Genomic DNA, 25,024 nt, shown 5'->3' with positions numbered 1-25,024 from the left:
ATGTACCCTGTGAATTCAATCTTGAATACTTTTTTTGTAATCAAATCCTTTATTCTGTCAGCAGGTTCCAGGAAGTGATTTCTGTACTTTAGAATACTTGAAATGTGTTATCATGACTCTGTATTAACTACTTTTTCCCCAGAATACTGTCTTTTATGCTCTTAGGAGATAATGCTGCATCTCCAGTGGAAAAGTAGGCTCAAACAAAAAGGTGAACTTTGCTGTGACTGCCATTATTGATAATCAAAAGAAGTTCTTTTAGGTCAGACTCTTAACTGAACTGGTCTGATATCCTAGTGTTCAGAATAAACACTTCATTCTCTCCAGAAGCGACAAGCATGCATGCAGGGAGAAGAATAAGAACGGCATCTTTAAAGCAATGATCTCTGACACAAGTTTGGGGGGTGGATACAGAGATGTGGAATAGCTGTAGGGGAAACAAATCATGAGAGGGTCCATAACCACTTTTCAGAGGTAGATCAGAAGAAAAGGCAACTCCAAACAAGGTTTTCCAGCAAATATAAAAGAAGAAAATAGAGAGGCAGCAGTGGTGAAGCAGCCAGGATGCAGTCTCCCAAGAGACTTCCCAGCACAAGGGAACAGCTGGAGGGCTTGCTCCCTCTACTGGAGCTTCCTAATAGACCACAAGAGACTTGCTAGTTTGACCCACTTTAAATCCACAGTAAATCTCTTGGACTAGGAAATAAAGGCTAATGCAGCGCTGATTACCATTGCTGGCTTACTATCACAAGGATTTTTTTTAAAAGACTGAATACGCATTTGAATATGCAGATGGAAGCAGAAGGGAGAGAAGCTATTTCATTGCTTTTGTTTTGAAAACAAACAAAATAAGGCATACAAGTTGAAATCTGTATTCTTCCAGTCATAATTATATCAGTTCAAACTGGAATGTAGGAGAAGCAAGCAGACCTTTTCAGTGCCTCATGTAATGCAGAAGAACAACTCTTTTTATCTGGCCTTTTCTCTAGGACAGAATACTCGCCATCATTCCTGTAGCCACATATACAGAAAACCACCTGCCTTTTTGAACTGTATGTTCTTGTCGAGTCCAGCCTGGCCTTAAATACTTTGGCTTGTGAATAAATAGCCTATTTCTACAGCAAACAGAGAGTAAACACCTCTCTCCTAAAGTATCTTCAGACGAGTATAATGTCATCAGTTATTTAGTGTTCATGTTGGCTAATCAAAGTCATAGCAGCGTGATTCATAACGACATCAAGAAACCATGACTCAGACACTCACTGACACAGCTCTGCTCTTGCTTGCAGTCGTTCATGGCTGAGGATCCTCCCTCTCTCTTGTAGAATTAGGGTTGCCTTTGGGCTCTGAGACACCTCACGTGACTTTGGACAGACTGCAGGATCTTGCACCTAGCAACTCAGCTTTCGGTCTGCTAAATGAGAGTCAAGAGCACCTTCCTCCTTCACGCGTTTTTGTAATTTAAGTTACATAGTTTTGGTGTGGAATCTGCCTCCTCTTGTATATAACGTCCAACATCTGGTACAAACACCACCTTCAGCTGAACCTTATAAGCATAATAGTAAAAGTAAAATATTTGACTAAAAACTCAGCTAGAGGTAAATTAATGGATTTTATGGCCTCACCAATTTAAACAGCTTCTCATTTTCCACTTTTCTGTCATCTCAGTGAACACCTTGGTCTGCTGGTGATCACTTTACAAATTCAATGGAGGAAATGGAAACCAAGCTCTGCAGCAGTGACAAAGGCGAAGCTTTCAAAAGAGAACTGCCATACTGTACAGGAGAAATAGTCTTCACAGCTTCTGGGAAGAAATGTGGAAAGGTACAGCACTGAGGAGTTTTAAGCCTTTAACACTACTGCTTTTGTTCAGCTGTTACTCCTTGGCAGTAAACGTACAGACTGTAATAATGAGGGTCAACGTGCCAAGTGCAAGGCATCACATTCTACTCAAAGGAGGGACCATACCTTTCTGAACATGAATGCAATTTAAAATAAGGCCTATTAATATACAGAAATCAATCACCTGACTTGCACTGACATGCTACAAGTACAGTTGACCACCTTTTCCCTTAAAGAAAAAAAAAAAATCACGTGCCCAGCTTCTTTCATTTTGCATCATTTCCCTGTTTTAAACTCTTTCTGCCAAACACTAATCACTACGGATTTCAGCATTTTAAACACACTTTTAAGCCTTTTCAAGACTCTCCTTAAAGCGCTCTCTCTCTGTTCTGCTAATATGCAGAAAAGGATGTACACGGACAGACCCACCCCCTCACTTGTCCCTTGCATACATTAGTGCTAGAGCAGAAGAACTCCTAGGGTCAGAAATCTGCCTTAAGATTTTGTTTCATCATAAGTCTTAAGTGCAAAGCCAAAATATATACAGAAGAAGCAGCGATAGACTCATGTAACATGTTCTTGAAAAACAGACATGAAGTCAGGTAAATATTTCAGCTGGTGCAGAAACAGGAAATGCCTAAGAAATTTGTTGGCTTTGCTGCCTGCTGTGAACTGAAGGCAGTTCAAGAGGAATAGCAGCATTAAAGGAGTGAGCAACATGTCAGTCCGCAACACAGAATTAGCCCACTGAACTGACCCAATTAGTGAGATGACAATTATACAGAAGTCTGCTAAATTAATCCTGGTATTTAGTTCTCTGTCAGGTCTTGCTCAAATAAATTTTTCTTAAATAACCAAGTTGATGATAAATTTCCCTCTGCATTCACCATGAATAATAGCTCTAATATATCCTACTGTCCCGTTGTTATTCAGTGTTTTTTTTTGTTTGTTGAAGTTTATTAAGGTGCCATGTACCATTCATCCTGGAATTATATTTGAAGTTATGCTCAATAAATGGAAGCTACCTGCTCCCAATTTGGTTGTCTCTTTAGTGGGGGAAGAAGAAAATTTCCACATGAAGCCTTGGCTACGGGACACCTTAAAGAAAGGACTTACAAAGGCAGCTCACAGCACAGGTTAGTGCTTTAGACCTTAAAGAAGGAATTTATATTCCTACTGGATTCTCACACCTAGCATCCAGTGATCTTTTAATGTCAGTGGGCCTGCTCACATGATTATTTCTGGAAGCTCAAAGCTTTGCTGAATGCAACCTACAACCTGTATTTAAATAGCTTTAAAAATGAAAGTTATTGTACTAGAAATAGCAAAAATAAGTTATTCAAACCAAGCTACTCTATGCAACCATTCCTGAAGTGTAAAATTACCCGAGGTTATTCCCTCAGAGATGACACTAGAAAGATAGCATGAGATGGGACCAAATACATCATCCCTCTTTGGAACCATAGCAAAATAATTATTAAGAGAGCAAGGCAATTTGATTTCAACAAGAGTGAATTTTGGTCAAAAATAAGAATCTTTCTATCTACCAGTCAAAATCACATTACAAGAGTTTTTACTTTTCAAAGATTGTTTTCTTCAAATCTATGAGTTGAACAGACTTTGTTAATAAAGCAGCCAACAATGAGACTCAAGATGAAACAACAAGATCTTGGTAATGTGTAACACAAATGTCTAACATATAGCAGAAAATAAGCCAGCTCACTTTCTCCCTGGCTGTTCACATGAACGACAAGAGTAGTGAAAAGCATTTAAAAACAAAACCAAACAAATCAATGTCTGGGAAAATGCATAGAAGTGGCTTTCATTTAAGATGACTTTTTTTCACCCCATAGCTTTGTGAAAATACCTGCAAAACACAGTGAAAACATCTATAAGCATTTCACAGCAAGCTCTTGGTTTATCTTCACTAGTTCAGACAAGACTGTAATAGTTTTGCTTCTTGTAATGAAACAGTCATGTACCAAAGCTATTTTTGGTACTTTTATACCACACAGATATTCTCCATTTCTAGCTGCCTTCCATACTTAAGACTGGACAGCACCAAGATCTCCAGTTCCATTATGTTACATATTCAAGAAGGTTTGGTCGTCTGTTTACTTAGAGTTCTCTAAATTATTTGTCACCACAACACTGCTGTAAATCCTACTCTCCTGAAGAATTCCCTCTCCAACACACACAAGAACGAGAGAAAGAGACCACCAGATTAAGCAGGTTATGCCTAATTGCCTTCTGCTACCAGGTGATTGCACAGGTCTGTTTAGTCCTCAGTTCAAGCCAACAACTTCCTCCACCCCACCGCTTTGATCTTCCTCGTGCAACAATCAGACCTGCTTGGTATAGCGATGTTTCTGCTCATACTTAGTAAGTAACTCTAGACTGGACACAGCATTCTTGATGGGCGTATTGACATCAGAGTAAAAATGGCAGCATTGCATCACATGATATGTGAAGCATGTTTGCTTGGGCATGTTTTCCTTATTAAAGACTTACATACTTTGTACGTATTATAATTCTAAAAGTTACACTCCATCAAGACCTGTCTACAGATTATCCGTCTAAGAAAATGTTAAATCCAGTACTGCCACTAATGTTACTTGACACACAAACATGTTCAATTATAAAGAAATTATCTAACTATTTTAAAAAAATAATTCCAGGTGCCTGGATTTTTACCAGTGCTTTACGTGTGGGAATAACAAGACACTTAGTGCAAGCTGTTCGAGACCATGCACTGGCCAGTACTTCATCCAAAGCAAGAGTGATTGCCATAGGAATAACTTCACTCCAAAAAATCCAGCACAGAGAAATTCTGGACAGCACAAAGGTATTTTTCACTTACTCTACTTGGAAGACAGGATTGTTCGGAAATAAGCTGGACCTTTACAAGATTTTGAAGTAGTAGGTGGAACAACATTGATCTAGAGGGCTTTAAAGTGCGTTTTGGCAGAAAACTGAAATAAAGAGCAGGAAGAGTTGTTAGACTCCAACGATTCTGGGCCGTGCACACTCAGCGGACTTGGGAGCAATTCTGCAAACCTCCAGCAGGTGACAGCAACAGACATTAGCTCAGTGCCCAGAGTAAGGATGAACGTCAGGAAAAAATCATGCAACGTAAGGTACCTTTAATTTCCACCCCCCACCCCCGTCCACTTACTGCAGAAGCACTTACTTCGAGCTATTTCATAAATAGTGTAAAAAGTATATTTTGTATAATGGAACACAAGCCATAAATATTTCAAGACCAAATTTTCTTAAGTAGTCATTGAATTGGTGTCTAATATGCAAAAACTTCTCAATACACCAGGCCAAAAATGCTAGCCATGCAGGATTTCATCCAGTTATTGCGAGCTCTAGGGACTTCACAATTCAGGTCAAAGCAATCAAAGTTCATGCAAAAGAAACCCCAAAGAAATTAAAAAACCTCATCCAACATAACAGTTGCCGAAAATGTCAAGACAAGTTGATGCTGGAGGTGGAGGAAAAAAAATTTGGCATGACCTTCTTCTCACTGTATTTATTGTCTGTTCTAAGCAAAATATTATAACAATAAAGTAGGTGTGTAACGACAATGAGTGGCAGTTCCTCTGTGCTATTTTACTTCCCTGCAGAAGCTAAGAAACAATTGACAAACACAGCCCTTTGAACTCGCACCAAGTTCTTCTCTCAGATAGGCTAGCAAGTACCAGCCAGCAGCTGCAAGACTGCCAGACCATGTCAGCAATTTATTGCCATTGGGCTTCCCCTTTTTCCATCGTTTTTGCTCAGGACAGCTACCTGTGCGCTCTACCAGGTGGGACTCTCCAGCTGGAAAGCTTAAACCTATTTATGTGGCTGAACTGGTCCAAACGGACCTCAGAGGAAAGGATTCGGTTCATTGTGTTTGTGAATTTTGTTCAGGAAAGTTGCTTTGGCAAGTGCAAACTAACTATTTTATCTCCCTCTCAGGCTAAGTGATCAAAATGCATCTGGATCTTTCTTAACCAACAGCTACAAAACAAGTGCACTGGTCTTTTTTTATTGCATTAGATATTTTCCTGCTTAACTAAAGCCCAAACTCTTTGTCAAGGAATACTTCATGTAGACTGTTCCTGACCCTATGACTTCTGGCACTGCTTCCACCCAAAGACATTCTGGATTTTAGCTGGTAACTTTAAGACAAAGGAACCATAGACAGGGACGTTGATGTAAACCCAGTCCTCTTTATACTTGGCACTGATACGAACAGCTTGTTGTATAAAACAGAGCTAACAATCCACACTAGCAAAGAAAAAACAAGCCCTGAAATCAGCGGACCCCTCCCATCTCTTCTGTGTTAATAGTATGCTTTAAACAGCACTGAAAGATCACTTTCACATTTTCAGAGAATGAATAGGAAAATCCTAGAGGGCCTTTTTCAATTGGTTGTTGTGCCTCCAGGTCCCAATCAAAGGCCAGATCTTTGGCAAGCAGGCTTAGTGTTACATGGCAGCAGAATATAGGCACACCCTCTGTCAAAACAAATTTTGAAGGCAAGTTAGTTGTGTCAAGAAGCTTTCTCTAACAAATGAGAGGCAGAGAGAAGGAGGTAGGAGAAACTTGTGGCACTTTCTGTTTGTAAAGGACATGCAAATGTACTGCTTTTTTCGTGGAAGCCATAGGAACAAGCCTGATTATAGCCTTTTTCACCTTGCTTTGAAGGAGATTTCTCTTCTCCGGTTTGACTGTATGCAACATAATTTCAGAAAGCCACTTTGGGGCATGCTATGCAGTGTGCTCAACTCTTCTACCCACAGCATGAAGGAGCTTGTCCTCCGGGTTACTTCATGTTTTTATGCATTAGTAGTGCTGCTGTAAGCTCCTAGTGGTATGTTCACTGTTTCTCCAACACCAGCCTTAGCCTTGGCTGTGGAGAAGAACCTGGATAAACCCTGGGTTGGACTTCCCCCAGGATTCAACTGGGCACCTGCTCTTCCTAGCAGATGCTGCCAAAAAGCTGAGATTAAGAAAGACTCTACATAAGATCTGGCTCTTAAGAACCAGAACATAAATCTCTCTACCATGCCTTAGTGACAACTAGGCTACTTGCATAGTTACACTGCTATATCTAAGAAGGCTTTAACACCCATCCGCGACCACAAAACCAGTGGGAGGAAAATGCAATACGCAGACACAATAGCCAAGCTGACAGTTTGAACTTTGTTCATCAACTCAAAGACTGCAGGAGTTGGAAAAGAGGCGCGATAGAAGGAAATGCACTTGTTTTAATCTGGCTTACTTGCAACAGGACAGTGATCATGAAGATGAAAAAGAAGAATAACCAGGCATTTATAGCCTGGCTTGCAAGTAGGAATGATATATCAATGTGGATGTGCAACAGTGGGAAAGAAAGATTCATTAAGCAAGTAAGGGGAGCTCGAAAAAATGTGTGTATGGAAGACCATATGTAGCACAATCCTTAGAACATAAGACTATAACAGGGGTTCTGTTGTACCCAGACAGTGATTTTATGCAAAGATTCATTAATAAATAATTTCAAGATATAACATCCCTCACCCACAATAAAAGAAAATGAGATTGCCCTTTCTAAAGTCTGCCTGCCACTCACTCTTTTAGAATGCAATTTCCGAACTGAAAATAACCATTAGACCTCATATAACCCTGCCAATTAAGTAAAGCTGCATTTAAATTGATATGGACATACTTGTCTACTGGGCTAAACATGGACAAAACACTACTGAAATCAATAGGTTTGCCCCAATTTATACCGGCTGAAACTTTAGCCCTCCGAGATATTACGGCTCCACCCACAATTATAGGGTCTCATGACCCCTTTCCATTTGTCCAAGAAACGTTTCCAAAACCTCCGAATGAATGCCTACATTCCAGAGATGATTACTGATGTCACTGTATTTTGCAGAGCCCAGGAGGGAAGCTTCAGGGACTTCAGCTTTCAGTCATGTCAAATCTGGCACCTTTCAGAAGAAACACTTTCTCCTTCTCTACCCTTTTTCAAAGAGTCTATTCAAGTTTCTCAAGGGTGGTGTGCTAAGTCATGGCACAGACAACAGAAAAATGGAGATGAAGGACATAAAAACCATGGACTGTGCTCTGTAGAGAACACTAACATCTCTCCTCCTCTCTCTAGAATGAAAGCCTTGTACACTACCAATCAGATGATAATATCCAAGGCCCACTGTATTCCCTGGACCACAACCATACCCATTTTATTTTGGTGGATCACATAACACCAGATGAGCCAGATGGAACCACTAAGCTACGTCTCGCATTGGAAAAGCATATTTCAGAACAGCGTACTGGATATGGTGGTAAGTACACTATAGAGGCAAGTTAACTTGAATAATACTGACATTACAGTGATACTTCTGGGACCCTGGCCTTATCAAAGGCAAGTCCAGTTCTCAAACTGGATGATCACCTACACAGGCCAGATGAAATAAACACATTTGTCATTATGTAAGAGGCAAAACTAAGATGACTTCTGAAGTTGAGAAAGTTGCTCTGAGCCAAAAATCCTGACTTTTATTGCGTCTCCTTAAACATAGCTCAAAGCTGATCTTCACAGCATAGCTCAAATTGCCTTAAAACACAACAAATGGAAAATAAATCCAGCTTTAAGTGCCTCTAAGAGATGGATGTTCATTGTTGTACACTTTTATCTCCTCTCACACACAGGGTCTTGAATTGCTTCCACACTGGAAGAAAAGACTTGTGCCAAAGCTCTCTGAAATATTTTAAGCCATATTTATTTCAGCATAAAATCTTATCCTGGGTAAACAACATAGCATCTAATGGCCATCTAAATCTATGTGACCTTTGTTTATAATGAGAACTGAGTATTGGGCAGGCCTCCAACTACTATTTGTGGAAAGAATTCAGTTGTAGTGCTAATACAATTACTTTTACCTTTGCTTTGTTTCTGTAGTACCTCCAGTGCTAGCACAGCTGAAACAGAAGGGAGAGCTCACTCATTTGCAGTTGCAGGTATCAATGGAGTATTCAATTACATAGACCATGGTGTGGTTGCACAGATGTACCCGAGAACATGAACGCACACGAAGAACGCTTATCTGGTGACTCAGATAGGAAAGACCACAGGTGGACTGTAATGGTAGGCTGAGGTTGCAGTGATGAGAGTTGGAAAGTAGCCTCTTTGTGCTTGCAAACCAACTCTGACTGAACAAATCTCAGTGGAACAAATTTCTGTCAAAAAATGCTGATTCATTTGACAAATACTTTACTGGAACATACTGAATTCAGTGGTATCTTCTATAAACAAAACCAATGTTGTTCATTTAAACTCATTTGTATTCAAGCTGAGCAAACCTATGTGACTTTACTGAAGTAAAACTCTAATAAGGTCATGCAGAATTTCCTTACTTAAAAAAAAAAACACCTAGAAGTCATTCAGAGGAAATTTTTGATGTGCTGAATATCCTTTGCAATTAAGGACTTCCCACTTTGGCAGCATAAAGTCAGAATTCCTCCCACCTCACCCCACCCCCCAGCTAAATTGTATCTAAATCTATGGTAAATGAAGAATATTTGAAGCCATAAACATATCTAGAGGAGCCCATAGTCACAGAGGTCACTCTTCAAACTACAATATCACCTTACTTGCCGATCATGTCCTGGCTACAGTTCTACCATATCTCTGTGGTCACTCCGTAACAGATCCAACAAGTAGTAAGTGGTGATATGTACACTGCTCTGGGAGACCTACAAAAGGAAACATTAAAAAATTTGTTTGAACCAAATGCCTTTTATCTTCCAACTAAAAGCAGCATTCATCTCATGATGCTACGGTTCTGGGGGAGCTTTTTTAGGACAATCTATGGTCACCTTTGGATTGCAGCATTCAGTGTTTATGGTATAAACAGTATAGAAATAAGTGGGCCCCTTTGGAAGAATGGCTAAGAACAGGGATACCTACATCGTTTCTCCCCCTGCTGCCATGACACAAGTTAAATATTTCATTAGCATTTCTTTTAAATGTGTAACATTGTTATTAATAATCACCACATTAGACTGTGCTAAATGAAATTTTAAGCTGTTTAAGCAGAGTAACAAAGAGTATATGGTTTCTATCAACTCATATCTGACTTATCTCACCCTAGCTGGTCTACATAGCCAGCCTCTTGGTACTCTTAAGTCTTCCTTTTATCAGGCTTTTCTCCTGGATCCCACCACAGCTTCCTGCACTTGCTAGGCACATGCATTGCACCTGGGACAAACTGACAGCTTTTCACATCTAACTGTATTTTAATATAAATAATGGTAGCTGCCTCTCTGAAAACCTAACAATCTTGTCTTGCACCCTAACGCAGCAACATTACTCCACTACCTGATCACTTTGCAGTAAATAGAAGTGTGCACAAGTGGCCAGGAAGACCAACAGTATCTGGCTTATATCAGGAATAGTGTGGCCAGCAGGAGCAGGGAGGTGATCGTGCCCCTGTACTCGGCACTAGTGAGGCCGCACCTGGAGTACTGTGTTCAGTTTTGGGCCCCTCACTACAAGAAGGACACTGAAGTGCTGGAGCGTGTCCAGAGTAAGAGCAAGGAAGCTGGTGAAGCATCTAGAGCACAAGTCTTATGAGAGGTGGCTGAGGGAACTGGGGTTGTTTAGTCTGGAGAAGAGGAGGCTGAGGGGACGCCTCATCACTCTCTACAACTACCTAAAAGGAGATTGTAGTGAGGCAGGTGTTGGTCTCTTCTCCCAAGTAACTAGTGATAGGACGAGAGGCAATGGCCTCAAGTTGCATCAGGGGAGGTTTAGATTGGATACTAGGGAAAAATTCTTTACTGAAAGAGTGGTCAGGCATTGGGACAGGCTGCCCAGGGAAGTGGCGGAGTCACCATCTCTGGAGGTGTTCAAAAAACGTGTAGATGTGGCACTTCAGGACGTGGTTTAGCAGGCATGGTGGTGATGCATTCACGGATGGACTTGATCACCTTAGAGGTCTTTTCCACCCTTAATGATTCTATGATTCTATTCTAAATAAACAACTTCAAGACAACAGTGCCATGACATACAGAAGTGCCAATATCTGTACTTTGCAGATGAGGTGTACTGAGGTGAGAACAGACTGGACTGCTTGCCAGGGATCATGCAGTACATGCAAGGCAAAGGTGCCTTCATTCTGAATCTTACACTAGGACCCTATCTGCTAGGTCACAGCATCATTCCCTTCCTTTGCCGCTTGCTTCTGCAATTGCCTGTATTCTGAAGGGTCACATTCTGGTAGGTACCAAAACAGCATATAACAGGAGATGTATTTTCAAAGGGTTGGCAGAAACACAATAGATTTGTGAAAGCTGTTCACTTTTTAAAAGTTAAACGATTTATTTCACAGGAACGGGTAGCATTGAGATCCCTGTGCTTTGCTTACTGGTAAATGGAGGACCAGGCACACTTGAGGTAAGCAGCTGTTTGCGGCTTTAGAAAAAAATAAATTAACTGATGCTAAGTAATTAATAGAAAATTTGGCTGGATGACAAGCACACATATTGACACTTTACATAAAGTCAAAATTCATATCTATACACCATTAAGAACAGAATTCGGTTAATATTAAATTTGCCAGCATTTGTTTGGGAGAAATATTTCCTCTTGAATAGGCGCCAGCTGATCATTAAAGCTTCCACTGCCAGCTTGTACAGTGGCAAGAAGGAATCCAAAACAAACCCACAGAAGCCAGCTCCAAATCTAGCGAAATAGAAATACTGTACTATTACTTGAGATCACATACAAAAAAAGATCAATCATTCAGTGCTGTCCAGCAACAGCGAGACAACTGTCTCTGTCACAGAGCTCAGAGAAAGTACAAGACCAGGTTTGCTAGATATGCCATTTAAAAGTATAGTGTCCAAGTTCCACTGAGCAAAAATACATTGCAGGACAGAAGATAAGAGTTGTCTGCTAACAGTCTCATATCTTCTGATGCTTTGTTGAAGTTTTAACTTTTCCTGAGTCATTCTACAACTTACAGAACCTGTACAACTTACAGAACTAGGAGATACTCTTTGATTTCTATTTTACTTTCACTGGTATTTTATTTCGCTGCTTTGTAGCGGCCTAGATGTCCACATGGTGTTGTTTTTATAATACTCTCAGGTGAAAAGGAATACTCTACAGTACCTTTAGAGAGACATTTAACCATAATTTAAAGTTTCCAAGTGATGAGACTTTGCTACACAAACTGATAACCACTCTCAGAATAAAGATTCATTTCTGCTGATGTTTTCTAGTTTCAGTTTCCAGTCCCTGTATCTTGTAATATCTTTGTCAGCTGGACTAAAACACAGGCTGGTATTAGAAATCTCTCTGTTTAAATTAGGATTATGTCACCTCTTGAGCTTTTCTTCTAGAAGCTAAATATAGCAGTGTTTTCTATATCTGGGTGTTGAAAAACACCACATATCACTACGTATAAATCCTCTTTTCAAAGTTTTAGAGAACAAAGTGACATGCAGACCACAGGTGATTGGCTAGAGCTGCCCTAAATCTACATGTGCTGGGAATGGATAACCGATTGCACATTTTTAGAATATCAATTTCTTAAATACAGATTGGATAATACACACCAAGGCCTACAACAGTTGTTAAAAAACCCAAACAAACCCAAACCAAACTAATAAAATCCTCCTATGCAACAAACAAATCAGTAGTTAGATTCTTCGAGTCTCATTAGCTTCTTGCATAACTCCAGAGCAAGAAACAGACTGGCAGCAAATAGTCATTATTGCAATTACGATGCCATGGCCTTTACTTTCCTCTCTCAACAGCCTGCCTGACTCATTCTAATTGCACAAGTAATAGAATTATCAGCCTTTAGCTCTTGTAATTGCTATGCTTCAGTGGCTTTTTCCTGTGGCCAGATGTTGTATTCCCACACGCAAATGCCCGATTTTCAGAATGTATCACCAGGTTAAGTAGCAGAAGAGCCTGCTGAGAATTTCTGTATAGTGCTCCTCTTGCACTTGACTGTGCTGAAACACTAACTGTGGGGACGGACACACAACCATCAGGGACAAAGATGTTTCATGGATTGTTTGTCCAAATCAGGTTGCGTAGGTACTCAGCAGATGTGTCATGAAGAGAAGTATAGTCAGGGGCCTATACATGGACAATCGGCTGCAGAATCAGAAAAATCCTAACAGCTCAGAAGATACTGAATCTAGTTTAAGTACATATTTATCCCTAGTTTGCAAGAAATCATTCTTTTGAATAACATTTTATTTCCATATATGAATTCTAAAAATGTGCTTTTTAAACTACAGAGAATCTGCAGCGGTTTGGAAAATTCTGCTCCCTGGCTTATCTTAGCAGGGTCTGGAGGTACAGCCGACATCTTAGCTGCATTCATGAATGACCCACAGCTTATCATGCCAGAAGCTGTTGAAAAGCAATTCAAGGAGAAATTCCCTGCAGAAAGCTTCTTGTGGAAGGACATTCTCCAATGGACAGCAACAGTGAGCTCATGTGTTCAACAATTACACACACTGTGTTCACAAGCTCTCTCCTACCATTTCTAGCTTTAGTAGTCCATTCAGTACAGGTTTGAGAAGAAGCTGCCCAGAAGCTTTGGGTACTCCAGTGCTCTGACACTAGTGCCATAGAATACCTCTCTAACATTAAAATCAAGTGCTCAGTTGATCATACAAGCTACTTTGTCCTAGTGATTCAGCTGAACACTTGGGGCTCTGTCCTTCCTCAATTATTTCCTCAAGTAACAGCCAGGACCCGGGAACCCCACAGTCCTTCTGGAGGACATGAAGCATTATTTACATTCCACAGCTGTGGAGCTTGTGCAGCTGTGACAGAAGAGACCTAATTCATGATCTACAGCTGTTAAATGGAAACCTAACTGTGGATAAGCATGAATAAATTAAAAATAATGACGGGTGTTTAGAAATGATCCTATCTATCGCCAGTTATATGTGTTCCTAAAAAAGAAAGACAAAACAGATTCACAGATTTTCCTTACTCTTTGTCTTGAGGCATGCTTGCTGGACTTAAATCACTACGCAAAAGTGTTTAAGAAACAAAAAAACACTGTGGCATTGTCTTTATGTGAAGATTGAAGGGCACCGTGTGCCTGAGATAAACTAAGTCCGCTTGACCTGACTCACTACTTTCTCTTTGCAGTCCCTGCTGTAACACTTAGCTTTAGAAGTTCCACATATTAATTCTGTTAGGAAAAACTTTGCCAGATCACTAACAAAGGGGGATGGAAGGGCATCTAGAAGCAATATTGCCAGATGCTCACAAAATCTCAGTGCCGCTGTACAGCAAGAAAGAAAACTCAATAAATAGAGAAGCAGAAAGAAAAAGAGTACTGTATATATCAAATATTTGATTACTTTTACTCAAAGAAGATTTAGAGACTATGCTTTTAAATGAACAACCCTGAGAACAAAACTTAAATGTCAAAGCAGGAAAAGGTAAAACAAAGCTAGCAGTACGCTGGCCATAGCATGATGATGAGTCAAATAAGAATGTGAGTTAAGGAAGGATCTTTTAATTAAAGCACTGCTCTGGTTCTGTTCCTCCTATCCTGCTAGGTGATTCTGGAAAAGGCACTAACTCCCTTCTTGCCTTAGGACTTATATATGGGAAACTGATTATGTTTGTCTTCTTGCCAAACCTCATCTTTACAATCAGAATGTAAGTTCTTTGGGAAATACTGTATGGGTGATCTCCACTGGGCTCTTAGGCATTAATATATAGCAGTAGGACAACGGGTAAAGTGATCTTTGTTTCAACTCTCAATAGATTCAGAACATTATTTCACACCAACATCTTCTCACTCTGCACAACTTTGAGCAAGATGGTTCAGAAGAACTAGACACAGTCATTTTAAAAGCTTTGGTAAAAGGTAAGAACAATAAACAAAGCACAATATCATACTTGTCTTATTTGAATTTGTCTATGCCATAAACATATTTCATTCTTGTCCAGAGCAATTTCAGTTGCCTGCTATATCAGATTTCATTTCTGATGCAGAGTTCTGCTTGCTGATTGACAAATTAACAGTGGTAGTTACCATAGCTCTTGTAACCTTGCTTTAAAATAGTGTTTGCTTTTTAATCTCATGCTATTGTATAGTACTATTTTAACTGCTAGCAAAAATTAATTTCTTAAGTTAGGAAAAAAAATGCTGTGAAGTGTTCATGGTTAAGCAACCCACAGATCTGTGATAGCTGAAGCAGAGCTTGTATTGCTAATCAAATTACCAATACTATAGTAAATTAAACATAACAAGTGTAAAGTACAGAGTTCACTTGCATTTCTTGTTTCTGTCAGCCTGTAAAAGTCACAGTCAGGAGGCTCAGGAATATCTGGATGAACTGAAGCTCGCAGTGGCCTGGAATAGAGTGGACATAGCTAAAAGTGAAATATTCAATGGTGACGTGGAGTGGAAGGTACCAGGTTTTATTGCCTTACAAGACAATCAGTGTGTAAGCCAATGTGTACAGAACACTCAAACATCCTGATAGAAGGCTTCAGTTTTTAACACTACCTGCATTCTCCACTAAAAGATTGGGCAGCGGTAGTATGCTTCCTTAGGCTGTTTGTCCTTGTGGTCCCCTATACGATAATAGCTAAAGGCAGAGGAATAATTCAGTGGTCAGGGTCTCTTTCTTGAGCTCTTTGGAGGCAAGAATCTCCCCCCTCACTTCCCCCTCCCCTTCTGTACAGACCTTTGAAGCAAGCAAACCTGAGCTTACAAAGAAAAAGCATGCAGATATTACTAATACAAGATGGCAGGAAGAATGTCCCTGTTTCCAGCTGCTGTACAAATACCCAGTGCAGTGGGTACCTAACATCACCACAACTCCTACAGCATGCTGTTTGTGTTCGTGTTTTAATACTCATGCTTACATAGACATTTTGTCACAGAGAAATGAAGAGTTCTACCTCTCTTTCTCATTGTACCCACTGCTGACCTGATGGAAGACAAAATGCGCATGTCCTCGTGTTAAATCTTGCTTCCTCCCTCATCCGCCCATGATCACCCCCAAAAACTTCTTTTGTTTTTTTTCCCCCTTTCATCAATCTAGTCCTGTGACCTGGAGGAAGTGATGATGGATGCTCTGGTCAATGACAAACCAGAATTTGTAAAATTGTTTATCGACAATGGGGCTAACATATCTGAATTCCTGACATATAGTCGTCTGCAGAGACTCTACTGTTCCATTTCTCAGAAATGTCTCCTCTATGAACTTCTACTGAAGAAACATGAAGAAAGCAAGCTGACCTTGGCAGGGCTCACTGGTCAACAGCATAAGGAGCAGAAGGAGATTTGTCCACTCTTCACTCTCAGTGAGGTCTCTAGAGTTCTCAAGGATTTTCTCCATGATGCATGCAAAGGTTTCTATGAAGACCTCAGACATGGAGGCAAGAAGAAATCTGTGAGTTACAGCTTTCCGTCATAGTCCTGCTCCCCTCCAGTTTAGAATCTGAAAAATTTTAACTAGGTCTAGCCTTTGGGGGTGGGGCAGGGAAGAAGGAAGATAAGAGAAACAGTCACTTCAGTGTCTCATTCCTTTTTTCAGCTCACTATTATTCCAACTAAAATGGTTTGATCTGTTTAATTTCAAAATTAAAAAGAAAAAGGAGTTTCTAAGATAGACCAGTTGTGATTCTTCTTTCTCCCCCTCTGCATGTGGGGTTTTATGCAAGGTTTTACTGTACCTTCAGGTATAAGAAGCTAAGATGTGGCCTCTGTTTCAGGATCTGCAGAGGCACCTGTATCTCACAGTCTTTTAACCCAACTTCCACAGACCATTCCTCATTCTAGCACCTTGCACATGGAAAACAGCTTGATCTTATTAGCCTCACATGTGTAAGGACAGATTCAATGAAAGATATATGGGGAATATGAGGAGACAGCTTTAGGTTTATTAAGGAGTAATCAGACATAAAAATAGCAGTCTGCATTTCTCATACAGAACTTCAGGCAGAAGTACTTGAAAGACGATAGTTTCTAGGGGAAAGACAATCAGGTGATGGTCATTTTCAATCCCACATCCAAAAACAGTAATCTATGTACATAAAACTTCTCCCAGATTTATACTGTGTAGGAGTAGATTTATACTGTGTAGGAGTAGACTGAATATTCAAGAATGTGCAGTGCACAATATTTGCCTTTAGATCATAATAGTCTTGTTACTGAGCGACATAACATACAGCAAGAAGTAAGAGCGGTTGTGTGAAGTGGCCCAGGCAAGCACCCTGGCCAACATATGACAAGGATAATACGGGATGGGTACCACTGTGGAATGTCTATATCATCATTTTTGCACTTTGACAGTGTAGTTAACATTGAAACTCCTAAGTACCAAAGTTCTTGCAAGAGCATTGGAAATAAGTTTGGACGCGTGATTTCAAAACAGAGAAGTATAGAGAAATTTCATTAAGATCAGAGTTTTAGACAAAGGAAACAATTAAACCTTTTGATATTTGCCAAGTTCTAGTTTCATCTGCATTTAAACTAAGACAATAATTTTAAAAACAAAAAAAAAATCTCACTCAAGATCTTCAATCACGTTTGCTTTGACAAAGCCTAACTAAATTCATTAGTAGTATGAAAAGCTAAGTTTGAATCTAGTCAGGATTTCTTTGTTCACAAGGACAGACAATTTGGGGCAATACCTTTGAAGTCATTAAGCAGACTCCAGACTTACAAATTTCGCAGAAATAAAAATTTGCCCCCGAAATCTCACTTACCTTTGTGGGATTTGGCAGGAAGTGAGCTACAGCCAAGTGCTGTAAATAAGGCCCAATTCAGGTACCAGATCACGCTGCCTACCAGCTTTTCTCCTTTAAAAACTTCTTCCCATAGCTGCCCCAGTGGCTGCTCAATCCCATTATCACTGGCAACAGAAAGAGCATCACTGCACCGAGATACCAGTGTCACTGCTGCTAAATTGCATGTCTCGTTTCAAGCTAGGAACTAGTGATTACAAAGACTGAGGAGACTTTGGGGATATCTGTCTCCTGCAAGGTTTTGAATGCAATTCGTTGATTAAATAGCTCACTACAAACCGAAGAAAAAAAAAAAAAACAAACCACACAGCAACATCACCAAAAAGTGCCATTAAAATAAATTATCCCATAGTTTAAGTGATTAAAAAATATATCCTCACAAAAACTTGTTTTATTAAAAAAAATCCACTGTGGTTGCTTCTAATTAATACAACAGATATAAAGGCAGTTTTAAAATATACTTAAAACTCACAACTTGACCTAAGTTGCCATACTTCCTCTGGAGAGTTTTTTATCAAATGATAAAGGAATAAGCCATGTTCTACTTAAAATACTCCCCATGGGAGGGAGAGGTTTCTCAAAGGAAAGACTAAAAAGAGGGCATTGACGTACTCTATTCTTGTCCTGTACAGGGCCTTGGCAAGATTTATTTCTGTTGAAATAAAACACCTTTTGTTCCCTTTTCTCTGAAACCATGTCCTCTGTAGCAGTCGAGCAGAATCCAATACAACTGAAGGAAAGCTCAGATCAGTTAATCACAGGTTTGTCTTGTATGATATTACACACCAGTGGTGAAATCCTGGCCTTTATAAAGTCAATGAGGGCTTTACCATCGACTTCAATAGAGTCACGATTTCATCCAGAACATTCTCACACATATTGAGTGATATCGGGGACAGAAGGGTCCTTTGAGTCAGTACAGAATGAACTAATTACCTCTCAGTGCTACAGAAAAGAAAAATCAAAAGAACGTGAAGTAGCGGGCAAGGCCAAGAGCAGCTTAGATGATGTCATTTGCATGGAATGAGACTGCAAAGCAGGCTTTAACTTCTACTAACCATATTTCAGGACAGAACGAGTACAAAGCAATCACCTGGGCCCTTGGATATGAACCAGAAAAGCAAAAATCCTTGGAGGGATTTGTTTGTATGGGCAGTACTTCAAAACCGGCACAAGATGGCAAACTATTTCTGGGCTATGGTAAGCTTTGAGCTGTAGCAGCTTCAGGTGAAATATTGGCATATTTCAAGTATAGGAGATGTTGTTAGCTCAGCCTTGCAGCTCCGATGTCAGATAGGCTTGCTTCTAAAATACGAGATGTGGCATTTACAGGGCCTTTCGTCGCCGCATGGCTCATGCCGGCGGGGTCCAGAGGGCCTGACGGAGAGGGAGGGCAGAGCCGCAGCAGGCATAAATCGGCACAGCCTGAAGCATGGCTCATCAGCTTCAGCCGCAGAGTTGGCCCTCCTCTTCCTTGCTGCTGGTGACACGCCGCTCTCAGTCTCAGGTTTTGTTCCCTCTACAACAGGCCAATTGTTTGGGTTCTAGTGCGATCGGGAGGGCAGACGGTGCGATCGAGCGCCTTCAGCTTACGTGCCGTATGCGTAGGGAATGGCAGCATCACACTCTCAAAGGCTGAGCTCCATGCTGGTGTAACTGGCGCCTGTTCTACAGTCCTCCACAACCGAGGCCCTGTCTCGTGCATCTGGAGCGCAGTGCCACAGCTTCCCTCCCCGGGCCGAGCCGGCCACAGCTGCCAGGCTCCATCCTCGAGCTTCCAGGCGGCTGCATCTGGCACGGAGGGACAAGCTGCGGCACCGCTCCTCAGCCAGTCAGCGTGTGTGCGGGTGCGCGCAGACACACCTGCGCCTTGCCCGGCCTGCTCTTTGTGGAGCCCGATTACCAGCAGCCACGTTCCTCTGCTGCGTGCCACTCTCGTGCCTCTGCCAGCTGTGCTCCCTCCTTCCCCAGGAGACCTTATGCAGGGTCTCAGCACAGCCACGTTCGAGGTAGCTTGGTGCTGTGGGACTGTTTTGCTCTGTCTCCATAATGCATTCCTCTGCTTTCAGTCTTTGACTGCTACCCCAAATCAAGCCCCTCTAAGGTCAATCAAACCCAGAAGTCTCCTGCATTATAAAGGCAGAAAAACTATCAATATGCATTTTTCAGTTCTCAAATATCACCAAAACTGTCATTTTGATTGACATTTTGGACTTCCAAGTCTGTATTTGAGGGAAGATTCTTCAAAGGGGAGGCATGCATGAATTCCCCCCCCCCCCCCCGTTAGATGTGTTGCTTATTGCAATCTCCCCAGTTCAGAAATGCCCTGCAGTGCATGGTAACAGCAACGCCCCTTTCAATTCTACAGGGTCAGGAGGGTGTAGCTTCAGCTCTGGCAGCCTGCAAGATCCTTAAAGAGATGTCCCGCCTGGAGACGGAGACTGAAGTAGCACGTATAATGAAAGAGGCCAAGTATGAGCAGCTTGCTGTTGGTAAGTAACGGCACCTTTTTAACAGCATCAAAAATTTAAGAAGTGACTGCCATTGGAAGGCAAGCAAGTGAAAAAAAAATACTCTTTCAGTTGTAAAAGGTCAACTGTCATGAAAAATTTAACAGCCTTGCAGCACAAGCGGTCCCAAACATTCAAATACCACAGAAGGAGGACTTAAAAACAAACCATTTTGGAAAAATAAGTGTTCCAAGACTGGCCCCTGGGATGCATGGAAGAAATTACTTTCCTGCTGCATGTTGGTATTTTAAGTGACTGATCCTAGTACAAGGTGCGTTACAGCGATGGGCGAGATAAAATAACCAAAACACTTCCAGGCTCACAGCAGCCTGGTTTTCCTGCAGTCTCAAGCTTGCTCTGTAAGGGCCACTAGAGGAACAAATTCTAACGTTTGTCTTTGCTGCTAAAAATAATTCGAGATTACCTCACCCAGAAGAGGGCCAACTGCACTGCAAAACTGCGAGTGAGGTTCAGACTGGCTATGCAGCAGATAAGCCACCCCTCCCCACAGCAGAAAGAATTCAGGCATCTGCAGTGCCGGAATGCCAAGCCTTCTCCCTTTTGCCTTATTTAAAGACAGATCTCTGCTGATATGACTTCAGTCCAATCCGTACCTGAAGGCAGTAGGGCTGCTGTGAACAGAGGGCTTTCAAGTACACCACACGTGGAAACGCAGAAGATCTTTCTCTCCCCTTGGAGCTAGTACATCAAGCAGCTGAAGGCTCATGCAGACATTGTTACATTATTTATACACAGATCCCATTTTCCCTTATTCTCACAGGGCCATGATTATTTACAATAAATAAAAGTCAGGTCCTTTTATAATCACAGGGCTCCAGTAATTCAGTCATGGAATTACAGGGTCTAATCCAATACACAGAAGTCTGCTCCTTGGCTTTGGTAAGTATTAGATCAGATCCTCAATTTTCATTTCTGGCCTGGATGGCACTGTCAATATGAAATGGAGCAAACATTCTTTCAGAATGATAAATACCACATCAACTGCAAAAGAATTCTGTATATCAGCTTATTTTAAGTGAACTTGATCCTTTCCCCATCTCTCACAGTGTAACAACAAGGTGTAGGCTGGCCTAGGAAAGGTACTGAGATAATCAAGTGAATCAGCAGAATGAAACAGACACAGGAAGTCAGATCTTGTCTTCTTTCAAGAAAACCTTGACTTTTTGGACCATTTGTCCTAGTTTCTGAGCTCCAGGACCAGCTTCTCTGGAAACAGAATTATACCACAACAGTCTACCAAGTCTAATATTATTTTATGTCAAATAGCTATGTCTTAAACCCAAGGATTTGTTGGCTACAAGCCAAAGCTGAGCTGCTCCTTTTGTTTAGGCTATTGGGGAGAGTGAGGGCAGCTTGGCAACTCATCCTTCAGAGTGTAAGAGGATCACCCAAGACATACAGTTTTGCTTGATACTGCCTAAAGTTCCACGTGAGGCAGCTACAGATGAGGGACTATAAGAAATACTGACATGTATAAAGAAGATTCTTATTCTGTCTGTCGGATGACTGAGAAAGAAAAATTTCTCCTCAAACAACAGAAAAAAAAAACCCAAAACTGTCAGAAGCCCCAGGCTGAGAAGGGAACGTGCAGACAGAAAGAGACGAGAGAGGTACTGAGAGATTTAGTCCATACCTTTCTGCAAATAGTGGGAATTTCAAAATTACAGTGATTTTTTTCTTTCACCAAGGCAAATCTATTTCATCTGCCTTCTGCCCAAACACATGTACACACCTGCATAAAGCCATAGCAAGTTATTCTTGTGTCCAGCATCACTCCTTTCTCCCTCCCACCTCCTCTTAACTTTCTCTGGCTCTTTCCAACTACTTCAGCCTTACAGAACTCACTAGTGCAGCAAGGAGCATCCAGCAGTGCTCAGGCTTTGCTGCCACTGTGCTGCGCCCTGCACACATCACTCTTACCTGATGTTCATCTCTTATTTTTCCTTTCAAATTACAAGATCTGTTTGTCCATTTCCTTCATTTGGCAGAACTGTTCAGTGAATGTTATCACAACAGTGAGGAGAGAGCGTTTATGCTGTTGGTGAGGAAAAATCAGTACTGGAGCAAAACCACCTGCCTTCAGCTGGCTACAGAAGCAGATGCAAAGTCTTTCTTTGCACATGACGGTGTCCAGGTAAGTTTTACAGACCGTCCCCTCACCACCTCTACCCCCAGGGCCTTTCAGCATGATGTTGGACACAGAAAAGGATAGTGCACCAACTAAACAACCCCATGAAATGTACATTCTCCAAAGATGGGACTCTTCCCTCTCCGTAGCACCATACAAAGAGGACGTTATACCACATGCTTGACAAAGCAACACAGTTTCCCGTTTCCCCACCCTCCCATCCAGTCAGCCCATAAGCCAGTGCACTGAGGAGAAGGTTTAGACCTTATTCCATCCTATGCTTTTAACTGTTCCTTGCTCACAGAGAAGCATCAGGAAAGCACTTTAAATTTGCCTGAGGCATAATGAAGCTGCTCCAAGATGCAAGGTAACTCCTTGTTCAGTTTCAAGGAAGAGCTCACTGATAAAAGTTAAATTGAATTACTATTCAGCTTTGCCCTCACAACCCGACTTTTCTCCATATACACACAGCTAAATTAAGAGTGATGGTGGTTATAGCTCCCAGTGCCCGACTCACACTTTCTCAGTACTACAGATGTTGCTTAATTCCACTTAACTTGTTGTTCTTTCCACTGTCCTCTTCATAACTCTCTGCACACTCAACAACATCTGCAGAAGCATGCACAGAGCTCCTATTTGCTCTGAAGCTGTGCCTGCTCTTTAGGTTTTCAGAGCATTCACTGTCTTAGGAGCCACAGAATAGAGGTCGTCTTCATCTGCAGGTATGTTTTTATGATGCTAAAGCCATCTCTTTTTTTCTTGACTTGCAGGCCTTCTTGACAAAAATATGGTGGGGAGACATGTCTACAAGCACACAGATCCTGAAGTTAATCTGTGGATTCTGGTGTCCCTTCCTAATCTACACAAATTTAATAGCATTCAGGTACAAACATAACTATTTGGTTGAAAGAGATAAGTAAGGGATGAAAAATAAGCCACAAAAATTATCCAGACTCAAAATTTCTCACCTAAGTGATAAAAACAGTAATATCACCCCGGAGTGTCAACAGAAGGACTGCACCATTAACCAAATCAGTTTTCTATGGGAGTGAGCTATTTGTGCGTCCTGTGCTAGTGCCTATTATGATACTTAAAAGATCAATGCCACAGTTTCACATAGATAGCTTCTATTTGGCAAAGTCCACAGAAAAGCCTGTTGGAATTCTGTCAGCTCCAGATGCTACACAGTAATGTGTAGAATATCTCCAGGTACAGCACCTTCTATTTCTAGATTTGGAGATGCCTCAGTATCTTACCTTGAAAAACAGCCATCATAAAGCAGTATTATCAGTCACAAGCCTTGACAGCCATAAATCAAGCTTAAAAAACACAGGACTGACATGAAATCAATTAAGACTTTCAAATTCAATGTCTTATGAGCTCTCTTTATTAGTCTTCTGCAGGCATAGCTTTGGAGTTCATAGTTTTCAGCTTTTTGTCACAGTGAAGATGGCTAGAACCTTAGGCTTTCTTAAAAAAAACAAAAAGAAAAGAAAAAAGCAACCAAGATGCTCAGGATGTTCTAAGAATCCAGGAACTGAAACTTTAAGAAAACGTCCTAACATTGTGAGAATCATATGCAAATCATTAGAATTGGCATTATGGAATGACATGCTATTACGTAACATATGTTTCTTGACTGTTAAACTACTTAAAAAGCAAGTAGAAAACTTGTTTGGCACTGCTGACTTAGGACTTTCCTTCTGCTAGTATCACGAAAGATGACCTTCTTGTCACAGTGGCTGCCAGATTCATAAATTCAAGTAATTTCATGTGGATTTTTGGCAAAGTTTTCATGGAAAGGTTTAAATGATGATCCTTAATCAAAGTAAGCCTTTCCAAATTTGTTCTGTGAGGACATTTTTTACCTCCTTTCCTGGAAATACAAGAGTTGACTACTGCTTCTGGCATTTACTCTCTTAATTGCTACTAAGAGTAATCAGGAACAGAGCATTGGGGTATTATCTTCTAGGATTGACTGAGGGGTTTATTTCTGCTCAAATCCTAAGTAGTTTGAGGAAACTGAGCATCCTGCTCCATTTTTGTGAAGCATGCCAATCATCACTTCTCTGATTCTTGTGGGCAACTCCGGCCTTCTCCTTACAAATAAACAGAATTTGCAGAGGTAAGGATTACACATTATTTGACAGCTTCTCAGTGGAGCAAGTCCAAGATAGGTACATGCTAGCAGTTCTGTATGAATGCCAATTTAGTACTGAAAAATTGCTAACCATCATCTTTCAGCTAATGAGTTTATTTCCTTACAGTGAGGAAAAACAATCAAAAAATGAGCCAGAGCCATTTAGAGAGCTGGACAGTTTAGATACAGAGAGGACTCTGTTGTTTTCCAAGGAAGAAGATAGGTAAGTTTCAAACCATTAGTTAATATAACTTTTGTGACAACAATCAAAGAACAGGACACTTCTTGTGGATTAGTGACCAGCTAATGATCTAAGGAAGTCATTACTCCCCAGAAAGTGCTGTGCCCTTGGATTACTGCTGTTGTTGCTCTCTAAAAGGAATACAGAAAATAAACAGGGATATATCACTGTTTTAAGGAGACACAACTTTACTCGTTCTAAGTAGGTAACTCCTACAGAACAAGGAATCTGCTTAATACCTGGGCCATCAGAGAGCGTTTCCTTAGATTCCCTTCAGCTCGTGATGGTTGATATACATGGGATTTAGGAACTAAGCCCCTAGCAGATTATTGAGCTGAGCAGAAAGAAG

The 25,024-nt window shown here is 40.9% G+C and overlaps 1 protein-coding gene across 1 annotated transcript in view; it reads left to right on the top strand.

The window, feature by feature from the left end:
- Positions 1-1,707: 1,707 nt before the first annotated feature.
- Positions 1,708-25,024, top strand: part of TRPM5 (transient receptor potential cation channel subfamily M member 5) — a 39,767-nt gene continuing 16,450 nt past the window's right edge. The window contains exons 1-14 of the mRNA XM_009935287.2: positions 1,708-1,824; positions 2,798-2,978; positions 4,521-4,687; positions 7,988-8,168; positions 11,217-11,281; positions 13,144-13,335; positions 14,639-14,741; positions 15,170-15,288; positions 15,928-16,278; positions 18,704-18,835; positions 20,004-20,127; positions 22,155-22,300; positions 23,065-23,177; positions 24,562-24,657. Of these exons, the coding sequence (XP_009933589.2) occupies positions 1,708-1,824; positions 2,798-2,978; positions 4,521-4,687; positions 7,988-8,168; positions 11,217-11,281; positions 13,144-13,335; positions 14,639-14,741; positions 15,170-15,288; positions 15,928-16,278; positions 18,704-18,835; positions 20,004-20,127; positions 22,155-22,300; positions 23,065-23,177; positions 24,562-24,657 (2,087 nt within the window). The remainder of the gene's footprint in view (positions 1,825-2,797; positions 2,979-4,520; positions 4,688-7,987; positions 8,169-11,216; positions 11,282-13,143; positions 13,336-14,638; positions 14,742-15,169; positions 15,289-15,927; positions 16,279-18,703; positions 18,836-20,003; positions 20,128-22,154; positions 22,301-23,064; positions 23,178-24,561; positions 24,658-25,024) is intronic.

This window comes from Opisthocomus hoazin, chromosome 7, assembly GCF_030867145.1.
Source record: "Opisthocomus hoazin isolate bOpiHoa1 chromosome 7, bOpiHoa1.hap1, whole genome shotgun sequence".
Taxonomy (NCBI): domain Eukaryota; kingdom Metazoa; phylum Chordata; class Aves; order Opisthocomiformes; family Opisthocomidae; genus Opisthocomus; species Opisthocomus hoazin.
This window is presented reverse-complemented; position numbering and strand designations above follow the sequence as displayed.